Source organism: Scyliorhinus torazame, chromosome 8, assembly GCF_047496885.1.
Source record: "Scyliorhinus torazame isolate Kashiwa2021f chromosome 8, sScyTor2.1, whole genome shotgun sequence".
In the NCBI taxonomy this organism is placed as follows: Eukaryota; Metazoa; Chordata; class Chondrichthyes; order Carcharhiniformes; family Scyliorhinidae; genus Scyliorhinus; species Scyliorhinus torazame.
The window spans coordinates 248,051,033-248,064,340 of record NC_092714.1 but is presented as its reverse complement, the minus strand read 5'-3'; the positions used below and the strand labels follow the sequence as shown (position 1 = coordinate 248,064,340).

General features: G+C 45.0%; 1 protein-coding gene across 6 annotated transcripts in view; it reads left to right on the top strand.

Moving 5' to 3' along the window:
• Positions 1-13,308, top strand: part of slco4a1 (solute carrier organic anion transporter family, member 4A1) — a 216,766-nt gene that overhangs the window by 144,394 nt on the left and 59,064 nt on the right. For 5 of the 6 annotated variants that reach the window (XM_072515064.1, XM_072515068.1, XM_072515069.1 and 2 more), the window contains 2 exons: positions 1,551-1,596; positions 4,830-5,728. In XM_072515064.1, coding sequence (XP_072371165.1) covers positions 4,996-5,728 — 733 coding nt within the window. In that variant the 5' untranslated portion in view covers positions 1,551-1,596; positions 4,830-4,995. Of the gene's footprint in view, positions 1-1,308; positions 1,370-1,550; positions 1,597-4,829; positions 5,729-13,308 lie in introns of those variants that run through there. The other variant, XM_072515070.1, reaches the window with a different exon arrangement.

Below are 13,308 nucleotides of genomic sequence, written 5' to 3'. Positions count from 1 at the left end.
GCAATTGGGGAGATATGTGACAGATCCATCTCCATCTCCATTTTCTTCATGGATGAGGCCATATATTGGATGTATTCTCACAATCCCTGCAAGCAGTCGATGCTGTATTCCATGTATCTCTCCAGTAGGGTTGCCTCCCTCTCAATAGGGGATACCATGCATTCACCTGCCAGAGAAATGAAGCCACTCATGTCAAACGTAGACTTCTGCATCGTTTGCACATAGGACTTCACTGCCTGGGGAAACATTGACAGATCATCACATGGTTTTTTTTCTTTCTAAATTTAGAGTACTCAATTAATTTTTTCCAATTAAGGGCCAATTTAGCGTGGCCAATCCACCTACCCTGCGCATCTTTGGGTTGTGGGGGCGAAACCCACGCAGACACTGGGAGAATGTGCAAACTCCAAACAGTGACCCAGAGCTGGGATCGAACCTGGGACCTCGGTGCCGTGAGGCAGCAGTGCTAACCACTGTGCCGCCGTGCTGCCCTAGATAGTCACACATTTGATGCATCAGTTGGAGCCTCTGCCGCTTTGCTGATGACACGCGAGGCTCACCATCTACATAGAGATGGGTATTGCTGGGCCTCCCGAGAGGGAACAGCCACAGCTATCACTGACTCAGCTACTTCTTTGTGTGTCTCAGCAGATCGTGTCACCAATCCTAAACACCCAGCAGAGCCCATTGACGTGTGTGTATCATTGCTGGTGGAGGCTGCGCAGGAATGTAGTAATACAGTGTCTTTTAATGGTCGTACATCCTGTGAGCATTTCAAAATGGATGTATTCCTGGCCTGTTCCTCATCTGATACTGGAGCTAAAATATTCAATTGAAATGTGGTTCTTCACCCGCCGTTTCCACCCTGCCCTTAATTGATTAATTGATTGCTTAAGTGAAAATGCAGGGCAGATTCACACTGTCCACATGTGTGTGTGTCGGTAAAACGCACTTCCTCCTGAAGTCCAGAACTCAACACGAGCAGTAAAACCCTGCCTATGATATGATCATTAGTTGCCAGTATATGAGACAGTCTCTGTCCATTGTCTATGGATAGGTGGAAGATCCTAACCCAGACTGTGCAATTAATAAAGTCTACATTATTCTCATTGCTGTGAGGTCCTGGTTATTCACAAAGCTGAGGTGCTGTTTTTATTTTGTGGTTGTCAAGGTGAGGAATTATCGAGTGATAAATGGTGAACGCATTTCCAATTTGGGCACCCTCCCAAATTTAGTATCAAGCACTCCCATGTCGAACGTAGCAAGGACAATGTGCAGAATAAAGCTCCACCTACTGTGCTCCACCAGTGTAGACTGCAGCACTGTTAAGAGTGCAACTACCTTAGTTTATTGAACACACTCTTTGAAAGTAAGTGAAGATGAATAATCTCACGGACTGTTTGACTTGTTTTGACATAGCTTTCTCTTATAAATCTTTTAATTGCCTTTGTAACTTGCACAGCAGAAAGGCTACTTGTTTTGAAGGAAAGATTTTCAACACTCATCGATCTTCCTGTTATTAACTCCTTGTTCTTTGCTGCTCCACTTAGATGCAGAACTTTCTCAACTGACCCCAAAGACATTCAAATTACTTTGGTAAGTACATTTATTATATTTGACCAATGGTATTAATATTATTTTATAACTTCTGGCGAAGTCAATACTAAAGGTCTCCTCTATAGACTTTTTAAGTGAGTAGAATATTTTTGATGTCAGCAGAAGCGCCAAGTGCATATTTGTTTTAGATCCTTCTGTATGCTGTTTTGAGGAAAATGCTAATATTATTTAAAGTTTCTAAGAAATACATTTCATATTTCCAGACTCCAGTTCTATGTACAACTTACACTTTCCTTTCCCACATTTTGGATCGGAATTTCGAGTGTACGCGTTGATCAAAAGGTTTTTTGAAACCCAAGCTTATTCTTGCCCAAACCACAAATATCTAATCTTGTCTCCTACTCTTTTTGACTTCAAGGCTTTGACAGAGTTTTCACATTGGCGTATTAAGATTCCTTCCTCCTTGGTTGCATTTTGCTTTCTTTGGGCAGATTTCAAATTGGCTCCTGTTGCACAGGATGGCCGCAGTAGTTCCTCGCATGAATTTCAGTTTGAAGTGTATTGCGTGGGGTGTGTTTGTAATTTGAATCCTACAATTTCGACATTCAATCCTTTCACACAGTGGTCCTGGTATGAATAAGTGATTAGCAAAACTATTACCAACAAAATACCATTGGCAGATTCAATGCACACGATTGAAATGTTGAGCTTTGGTGAGATATATTTGTAGCATTCATTGGGGTTTTGTTATTATTGCCGAGGTGTGCTGTGTACTCTGCGATTTTTCGCTGAATCTTTTCTCGGGTGAGGTATGAAGGGACTGTTAGTCATAGAAATGAGCCAATTCTCTTGGTAAAACTTATGAATGTTTTTAATAGTTTGTGACTTCTGATCAGTAAACAGTTAACAATAACACAGTACATCTTTTATAGTACACTGAGTGCATTGGCACTTGCACAATCATGCTTACCTACAATCCTAAATTCCTAAGTCCTTATTCACGTGTGCAGTTTTTGACGGAATGCTGACCTTGTTTGTGGCTGTAAATCGTGACGGCTGAGATTTTCTGGCCCTTCCGGCCAGCGAGATCTTCCCGTCCCACCAACGGCGAACACCAAGGGCACGTTTCTCGGTGGTGGTTGGTGCGGGGCAGGCAAAACCCCGTAGACATCGGCAGGACCAAAAGAACCCGTCGCCGCCCAATGACTGCCCACCTCTACACTGGGAGGAGGGGAGTGGGTGCTCAGAACTCAGGCCATTAGTATGATCAGCACCATCTGTTTTCCATATTCTGTCATCTCCTTTGTTTCAACTTCCCCGTTTCCTTCTTTGATGGTGACCTCACACTGCTGTTAACTCGTTATTGAGAAACCGGTCCAGAGTACAATAATCCTTGTAACCTTCATACTTAGATTCTGTCCTATCAAATTAACTTTTTCCAATAACTCTTCGCTACATGGGTTGAATTGAGAAATAGAATGGATCAAAAGAATAAATATGCACATGAAATTGATTCCATGAAATGCATGTGGTAGATTCTATTTTAACTGCCCGGGTAGAAATCAAGCAGTTTCTTTAAAGGGCCCAACCAGATTCCCACTTGGTTTATTAAGTTGAAAATGCACCCCCAGGACTGAGTTTGTGCACCTCTCTTGATGTTAAAGGTACTCTATCAATCTGAACTGTTGTTTTGTTGCTGTTTATCACCCTAACAATGGACCTTAGCCTGTCACCTCAATTTCTAAATACAACAGAAGCGTATATACAGCTGTGCTGCCTCCACCTTTTCTATATTTCTAGTCATTCTTAGGCCTATGTTCTTCAGCATTTATTGCACATTCCTCGTTTGCCTGAGATGACGGTGTTGGGCCTTCTTGAATGAATGGCTCACTGAGGTTGCTTCAGAGGTCAGACAGATCAACCACATTGATAAGATCAGATCAAGTCAGGTAACAGAGACATTAGCAAATCAGTTTTTAGTCTATCTGATCATTTTTACTCATGCTATTTAATTTGTTTGAAAGAAAATTACACACAGAATTCCAATTCTCGGAGTGCCATGATGGCAATTAAACCCTCATTCTCTTGTGGTAGTGTCACTGGAATTGCAAAACCAAAGGTAATGCATGGGGACCCGGGTATGAATTCCACCATGGCAGGCGGTGGAATTTGAAATTATGATAGGTCTAATGATGACCATGAAACCATTGTTGATTGTTGGAAAAACCCATCTGTTTCACTAATTTATTTTAGGAGGGTGAAAGTTACTGTCCTTACCTGGTCTGGCCTACAAGTAACTCCAGAAATGTGGTTGACTTTTAAACAAAAAGGGGACGGCACGGTGGTTAGCACTGCTACATCATGGCGCCAGGGACAAGGGTTCGATTCTGACCTTGAGTGACTGTGTGGAGTTTTCACATTCTCCCCGTGAGTGCGTGGGTTTCCTCTGGATGCTCCGGTTTTTTCCCACAGTCCAAAGTTGTGCAGGTTAGGTGGATTGGCCACGCTAAATTGCCCCTTAGTGTCCAACGTTTAGGTGGGGTAATGGGGTTACGGGGATGGGGTGGGGGATTAGGCCTCGGTAGGGTGCTCTTTCGGAGGATCGGTGCAGACATGATGGGCCAAATAGCCTCCTTCTGCACTGCAGGGACTCTATGATTAGTTCAAGCCTCTAGATTTATGGTCCAGTAATACAATCAGCGCACTCGTAACATTTTTTCATTCTTTTCTATTAAGAGTAAAACATATTACAGGGATATGTAATATATTACAGATAAATATGCGTGATTAAAAGTTAGGGCATAATTCAGGGTTTTAGTAGAAGGGAAAAATGTTGTTGTTAGCCCACCTTCACTCCCATATTCTTTTTTTTATCCTTTGGGGAATAGTGAGGGAAGGATTTCCGAGCTCTTTATCAGCCGGTTGAACCGTGTTGAACTCTCCTTCTATGGCAAGCAAGGCCTGGTGTTAGACTCAAACCCGGAGCTCCTGGTCCAGCAATAGGGCACTACCTCTGTGCCACAAGACCCTCTGGGGAAAAAGCGCTATTGTTGGTGCAGGAAAAGCAATAGCAAATCCTGCATTTGGCGATTTTGGTACCACAAACTATATGAAGCAAATTAATTTGAATCCCGTACATCAATGAGTGGAGTGGTGCAAATCAGTCAAAGGTTAGTTCTTCTGTCATAGTGAACAATATCAGGGCTTGAGGTAGTCCTATTAATAACCCATGTAACTGATGGAAATTATTATGTTTCTTTTGCATAATGAAGAACGTACGATTCACATAAGAAGATCCTGAGGATGTGTCATCGGCCACCACAATGAACTGTTGAGTGGAACTCTGAAAAGGATCATTTTCCGTCTCCTCATCTTCTATAAGAATCGCACCTTGTGGGAGGATCATTGAACAGTGGTAACCTTCCTAGTTGATTGGAAATGTCGAGCCATTTAACAGGAGATGCTTCATTCAGCTCCAGACAGGAGTTGCTGAACTTAAGCGAACCCGGCACGAATATTAATAACTCGGACACGCTAACTTCTTCAGAAACCAACAATAAAATACAGTGCAATGGGACAAAGATATATGATAACCAGTACAAACAAACCCCAAGCAAAACCGAAAATATGTGTGGCTGGGGTCTGCTGAAGCCCAAGTTTTTGCAGGTTTTTAACCGACCAAAAGGAGTGCTTGTCTTCCTCTGCAGTGCGTCCTTTCTCCAAGGAATGATCGTAAACGGATTTATAAACACCGTGATTACCTCAATCGAACGGAGATTTGACCTGCGCAGTTACCACAGTGGAATGATTGCCAGCTCCTACGACATCGCAGCGTGCGTCTGCCTGGTTTTTGTCAGTTACTTTGGCGGCAGTGGTCACAAGCCACGTTGGCTGGGCTGGGGGGTTCTAATCATGGCTTTGGGATCGGTCGTGTTTGCCTTGCCTCACTTTATCTCTGGTGATTATGTGGTGAACGTCTCTGAGCATATTGGCCTGTGCCACTCTAATCAGTCTACCCAGTGTAGTGAAGGTTCATCGAGTTCATCCAACTACCGCTTTTTGTTCATGCTGGGGCAGTTCCTGCACGGCATTGGAGCGACTCCACTCTACACCCTGGGGGTAACCTATCTGGATGAAAACGTCAAGTCAAACTATGCTCCTGTTTACATTGGTGAGTTGAGGTGGAAACAATGATGGGTAGTTTTGCTATGCGGCACTTGCTAATGCTTTTGTGAATCACTGGCGTGATCGTCACAAAAGCAATTAGACTGGTAATTTTGCATGCGTGTGCATTCTTAAGGCAGGGAAACATGACCCAGTTTCTTCAGATCACCACTAACGCCTCTTTGGGAAACAGATGAATATGTAGGGAACTTCCTTGGGGCTCTTCCTACTCTGTGGCAATAACTTTGGCAGAAGTGTGGAGAGAACAGCGATTCTGCCTCGTTCTGTTCATTGGGAGAGCGGGAAGAGCCTGAGGGAATACTTGCCGATGCTGTAAACTAAGATGTGAACGGAGGTCGGAAACATCTAGTCCCAACTTTCTTACTTACTTGTGGGATACAATGAATTGCGCTGAGACCACCAAAGTATGGTTTGAGAAATCTATCTTTGACAGCGACTTGGTGAGAATGATCCAGTCTTTCAGATATTTTGCACATGTTTGAGAAGATATCTAAATTTTAAAAAAGCACACACTCCACATCAGATCTCTCAATTTGGAAACATGTAATTATGCCTTTAAAATGAGACAAACCTTGTTCTTGAGATTTGATTTTATGGAGCTGGAATGTTTTTAAAATTAAGTAATTCTACTTGTTTGCCTGCATACAAAGGTCATTAATTTGTATAGATCATTGTGCAGATTTGCTATATTGCACATTCCTCAGTCAGAACACATGGTTCCTTGTACCCCCACCTCCCCCTTAAAGCATTTTTTCTCTGATTGGAGAGCCTAGCTAAAATAGATTGATGAATCCTGGAGCACGAAGAATGCTTACTTTTGTGTGAAGACTAGTACAGTCTTGAAAGCTCTTGCGATTATATCATACCACTGCAAACTGTAGTCTGTAGATGTGAAAGTGGGATTGACGCAATGGGGAATGAAAATCTCTCGCAGTCAACTGGAAAGTGACACTGGCTCACCTAGGCACTGCTCAACTTATATGTCAGAGTCGTTTGGATCATAGTTGTTACCAGCTAAATTCGATTAACCCTGTAATTCCGTATGACACGGTTTCTACCTAATGATTGCATAGAACATACAGTGCAGAAGGAGGCCATCCGGCGCATCGAGTCTGCACCGACCCATTTTAAGCCCTTACTTCCACCCTGTCCCCGTAACCCAATAACCCCTCCTAACCTTTTTGGACACTTAAGGGCAATTTAGCATGTCCAATCTACGTAACCTGCACGTCTTTGGATTGTGGAAGGAAACCGGAGCACCCAAAGGAAATCCACGCAGACACGGGGAGAACGTGCAGACTCTGCACAGATGGTGACCCAGCGGGGAATCAAACCTGGGACCCTGGCGCTGTGAAGCCACAGTGCTAACCACTATGCTACCGTGCTGCCCTTTTAACAATTTCCATGCTGGATGCTTTCATCAGCACCGTGCGCATACTCGTTTTCCGACCCAAGGATATCACCGTCATATTCACACTGAAATGCTTTTCAAATGAGTGTCTCGATGGAGGCAGTTTACTGCTAAATAGGTGAGCATTTGCTCCACTCAGACCTCGAGTTGACTTTAACAATCAATCGGTTGGGTGCCTGTCGTCGGTAATTACTGGGTACAATTAGCTTTTAGCCATCTGTGTTCTCTTTCCCATATTCAACAACCTGTCAGTCCTGTTGGTAACTCATAGCCAGCAAAAACTAATACTTCTTTGCAAACCTATGCTTGCTCTGCTTCAGCCCCAGCGTTCCTGTTTGTATACCCCAAATCCTTACCCCATCCAAACGAGGGTGGATAAACGTTCTTGTTTCTCAACAAAAAAATTTTTTCCTGTGATAAGCACTAAATGGATGACGACATTTAGGTTAAGTTAATTAATATTACATTGTTCATTGTACCAAAAAAATAAGCCTTTAGCAATTTGATGTCACTCAATGCTAGTAATGTGTGGCCCTTTAACACAAACGTTTCTTACACAAATACCGAGTGAGGTAATTGTTACTGAAATCTTTGATCCCATCTCTTTGGAATCACCTAATGATAGGATCAGGATTCTAAAACCTTTATTCCAAATAATTTGTCTTTTTTTGTATTCTTAGTCTAACCTGGAATACAGTTTGAAATATGAGGGATAGTATGAAAACCCAGGAGGCCCTTGTAGGCGAATAAATGTGAGTTTATAGTAGACATAGAAGACGGGCGCTACGGCGGTATACACACAATAATGTCCAGTCAGGACTACCAGAATGCCGCTCCCTGTGTGGGCCGGCTTTTACAGAGCCTGCTAACAATCCCCAGCTAGGTGGTCTTCTGCCCACGAGCGAGGGAGCTTATAAGTCCCCGAGTCTCACTGGCAGAGGCCCCGTGGGCCTGGTGAGGGTTATTACAGATAGGAAGTGTCTGTTAAATATACCATTTTTCACAAACCGAAAGGGGTACCACGCCATGAACGTGCAGCTGGTGTGTGACCACGAGATGCCCATCATGCACGTCAGTGCTCGATACCCAAGCAGATGCCCCTCGGCCAACCACGCCAGCGGCAGGACCGGCTGCCCACGGCCACGCCTCTGGAAACATGACCTACCTCCGCTCTCTCCCTCAGCGGCCACGACGCCTGTTTCCCCTTGTTTAAAACCACAAGTCAACCTCGCCATCGGTAATTCCTCCTGGTGGAGGCGGAGCATTGCTGGAGCCCCGGAGAATACCGGGACGGTCCTGTTAACGATATGCCAATGCCGTTTACTGTACGTGCTGCTGTCGATGCCCCAGAGCATGGCATTCCAGCGGGCGCCCGGCACCAACCTCTTTTCTCGGCCGAATTCAATCGTGTCTCCCATTTCCGGAGTCGGCTGACAGAGAATCCCGCCCCTTGCTTTTTGGCCTCTTGCGACTATGACATGATTTGCGCCTGTGGATAGCACAGCAGCTAAATCGTGACCCTGACTTTAAACCCGAAATTCCTCTGGCCATTCTTGCTCATTCAAGTTGCACTCAAATTCCCTGGAAATCTCTTTAGGAATATAAACAAGCATAAAATAGGAGTAAATCCGGGAAAAACAACATAAATAGATCAGACCTAAAAGTGCAGAATCCACACTACATCTATTGCTTCTTCAGCTCTGAAAGTTTGGGCCTCAACTCACTTAATCATTAATCTACATCCATCTGGCACAGCATGTTTAAACCTTAATCAGAACGAATCAAATGTAACTTTTTTTCTGACTTTAAACAAGTTAATTCAACCAGAACGTCTTGAGGGTCACAGTACCCTGCAATTCTGTATGAGATTGTTTCCACTGAATGATTCTTTTAACAGCTTCAATGCTGGATGCTTTCATCAGCACCATGGACATACTCATTCTCCAGCCCAAGCGTATCACCATCTTATTCACACTGAAATGCCTTTCAAATGAGCACACATTACTTTTCAGTTTTCAACAGGGATTATACAGATGCCAGAAGAATGTATTCAAAGAAATAAACGTTACAGTGCATGTTTCGCGAGGACTGTTCTTTGGATGGTGTTAAAAAATCTGAAAATGACATGCATCGACTACCTGAAGATATGGTTGGATGACAAAGAGCGTGCCTGAGCAACACAGTCACAGGAAACTCACTTATCAGTCTCCATAATTTAGAGGCAGAGATTCAGATGTGCTTAGGAATTTGAAGCTGTCAACCATCTCCACCCCGATGTCTGTGTCTATGTGTTTACATTGTGTATTTTGTGTTTGCCCATTACGTATTTTCTTTTCATGTACGGAATGATCTGAGCTGCACGCAGAACAATTCTTTTCAGTGTACCTCAGTAGTACACGTGACAATAAACAAATCCAATCTAATCCAATCCAGAATGCAAATATTAGTCTGTGTTGCTGACCCAACTAAAGCAGAATTATTATTAAAGCGGAGATCCATTCGGGCAGACAATTGATAGCCAAGGAGATTAAGTGTTTTGTACTTGCATGCATAACTCAAAATATTCCATAATCTCTTACGGCAGTGTATTTGAATTGTGTCCCATTGCTTGTGCTAAGGGGCATCAATACGCATTAAATTCCAGGCCTGGGAGTTTGCAACATGATTTTGAGCTTCCAGGATTTGCTATTATCTGAATCACTCAATTGTGCTACTGTTTGTGCCCCTGAGTTCCCTTCCCTTATATTTACAGGGCAAGTTCCAAAGTTTGATTTTTGCATTGGTTGCAAGTTCTTGAGATCAGTCATGATCTCATTGAATGGCGGAGCAGACTCGATGGGCCGAATGCACCCATGTCTTATGGTCTTGCTTGTTCTAACAAATGTGAAGAGGCCGAACGTTTGAGTGGACAAAAATGGTCTTGGACAGGATCCTGAACATCAGTGTTATTTTTGTGGTCTGCCATAATGTTGGAGGAATCACTTCTGCCTGCACCAGCATTGTCTAGCGATCACATCAGTAATTCATTCCAACTGGCTTCATCATTCTGGTTGGCTTTACAATGGACGGAATTTTTTGAAAAAATGGCAAAGTTCCAGGGTCTGACTGAAAACCAGGCTGATTCTCTCCAGAAACACAGCCGCGTTTTCGGGCCAGATTTTCTGGCACTTGGCGCACCGAAAATCTGGAGGTGTGGTTTGTGCCATCGCTGCGGCAGGGCAGAGCCTGATACAGCCAGCAAGGGTGTCTTTAGAGGGCATCCCGATTTGCGTTAAATATAAGTTCCCCCAGCCTCTGCCACGGTCACTGAGGATCCCTTCCAGAAGCTTCAGGGCGTACTCCTCTCCCCCCCCCCCCCCCCCCCTCGCCCCACCACTGGACTGTCAAGGGCCACTCTCCCCCCTCTTTACCCCCACCACACATCAGGGGAGCAGCTCCCCCACAATAGAGGAGCATTACCCCTTTGTTAGAGCCCACTTGGTAATGGCCACTTCTTCCAGGGTGCAAGAGGGCAATGTCCGACTTTGACCCTCAACCCCCGGGGCCAACAGGCACCTCCGCACCCCTGGCGTGGTCATCGCAACTGGTTTTCGCTTTTGAAAACCAGCAGCGTTTTGCGCCGGCGTGACATCATGCCGGGTGCGGGGCACGGGAATCCATCATGGGCGGACGCTACGCCGTAAAGCCATTTAAGTAGATTTGAAGTTATTAAAATTGATGGGAGTCAGGGGGCGTGGACCTGATCATGTCACCAGCGGGGGGGGGGGTGCAGATCTAAGACCACAACCTCGCCGGCACACATCCCGTTATGGCCCTCTCGCAAGATTTAGCAGCCGTCACGGGATTTGAGTCTGCAGCGAACGAGCCCCTCTAAATCCCACCCAATGTGTCAGCTGAAAGCTAGCACCATTGACAGCCTCTAAGGATTCGCTGCCTAGAATGTAGGATAACACTTGCTTGTAATATCAAATAAGGAGTAGACAAATAGAACAAGAATAATGTAAGTAGTGTGTTTACTAGATTCAGTTTCACTGGCAACTCCTCAAGTAATGAAGTAGTGTGTGACTACGTGCAGCAAGACCTTGACAACATTCAGGCTTTGATGGATTAGTGTCACGTAGCATTTGTGTCAGGCTGTAATCCTCTGCAGGAAGAGAAAGTCTAACCACCTCCTCTTGACATTCCGTGTATTCTAAAACTTGGAAGGGAACTTGCAAATAGGGCGCTGCATGTTCTGTTGTGCCAACTGTCCTTACCCTTCTACTTAGTAGAGGAAGCTAGTTTGGGAGATGCTATTGTCGAAGCCTTGGTGAATTACAGCAGAACATCTTGCAGATAGTACATACTGCAGAGACCTTGGGCTGAATTCTCCGCCATCAGGATTCTCCATTTGCCGGCAGCCCTGGGGTTTCCCGACCGCGAGGGGCTGCCACACAATGGGAAACCCCATTGACCAGTCGGTGGGACGGAGAAACCCGCCCCGTATGCTTGTGGTGGAAGGTCTGAATGTTCAAAAATGCCAGTCAAGAAGGCTACTTTTTCATGGATGGTGTTGAGCTTCTTAAGTTTTGTTGTAGTTGCACTCAGGAGCTGAACAACAGAACATGCAGCAACATTTGCAAGTTCGCCTCTTAAGTCTTAGACCACCTTGACTTGAAATTATGTCACTGCAGAGAGAAAATCTTGGAACTCACTCCACAACAGCACAGTGGGAGTTCCTTCAATGGTTCAAGAAGAAAGCTCACTATCATCTCCCTGAGGGTAATTGGGAATGAGCAAGAAAAACAAATTGAAATGTCACCAAAACAGGGCTATTGCAACCTTCTTCGTACAAGGAATCAATCTTAGTGAACCTTCTCTGAACTGCCTCTCCTGCAACTATACCCCACCATAAATAAGGCGAATTAAATAATAAGACCACAAGACGTAGGAGCAGAATTAGGCCATTCGGCCCATCGAGTCTGCACCGCCATTCAATCATGGCTGATATGTTTCTCATCCCCATTCTCCTGCCTTCTCCCCATAATCCCTGATCCCCTGCAGGTATTCATTTCACGTTTTTGGACTTGTGTGATGCCAACCTTTTTAAAAATAAGAGAGTCAATGTACTATATATAACTACATCGAAGCCTGATTTTAACAAAAATGGAAATGTGATTTACTTGGCTGAACAACTGTTCCATAGCATTACTGTGAGTACATGGGCTGCATTTCACATGCCCCCGTCGGGTGTGTTTTGGATCAGAGGTGGGGCTCACATAAAATAAGACCTGTCCAATCCACCACCTTCCCGATCACCCCAATAATACGGCAAGGGGGTGGGAGGGGAGCAAAATTGGCAGCCCACTCACCATATTTAAATAGGTAATTAATGGTCAATTTGGCTTATTATCAAGTTAGTTGACCCTAATAATGTGCTGCTCAAGCCCCAAAATAGATGGTCTGGGCAGTCAGATGGGAACAGGGAGCCTAATTGCTTTAACAAAGTTCTTCAACGAATGGGAAATGGGGGTGATGCACAATCAATACTCTCGAGACCATGAGGAGTCATATTGATTCAGCTTTAATCAGATAGAACTGTACCCAGCAGCGATGATACAGAAAGTGAAGGCTGCTGGGATGGCATTGGTTCTTATACCCTGCCTCTCAGGGCGGGGCTATGTACATCATCCAATGGTAGACCCCGCGGTCTAGCCAATGGTCATTCACCTCTCAGGTACTGCAATACCTGGTATTATCACAGGGGGTTGGGGGGGAACATCAGTCCCCCACCCCCCTCCAATTCCTTCCGACCCGCCTGCAGCCTTAAACCCCACCCCTGGACCCCCAGTGGCATGCTCAAACACGCCCTGCTCAAGACCCCAGACGTATCTGCTCTGGGAATCCATGGGCATTCTTCCTTCTTCTCTTGCAGTGCCGGCCGTGGCCACTTACATGTTGTTGGCACTGCCTGGCTGGATGGAGCTGCCAGCCAATCCAGTTCGCCGACATCTCCAGAGGGCGGAATCTCTTTCCCAGTGAAAGCTCACCAGCTGAATTCCCACTTTGCCCTCATTTAGCCCCACGTGGGGTATGTAGGCTCCATTCCGATTTTCGTTCCTGGGAGTGAGGGGGAGGGTCCAAGCTACCCCCCCCCCCCCCCCCAATATTATTCT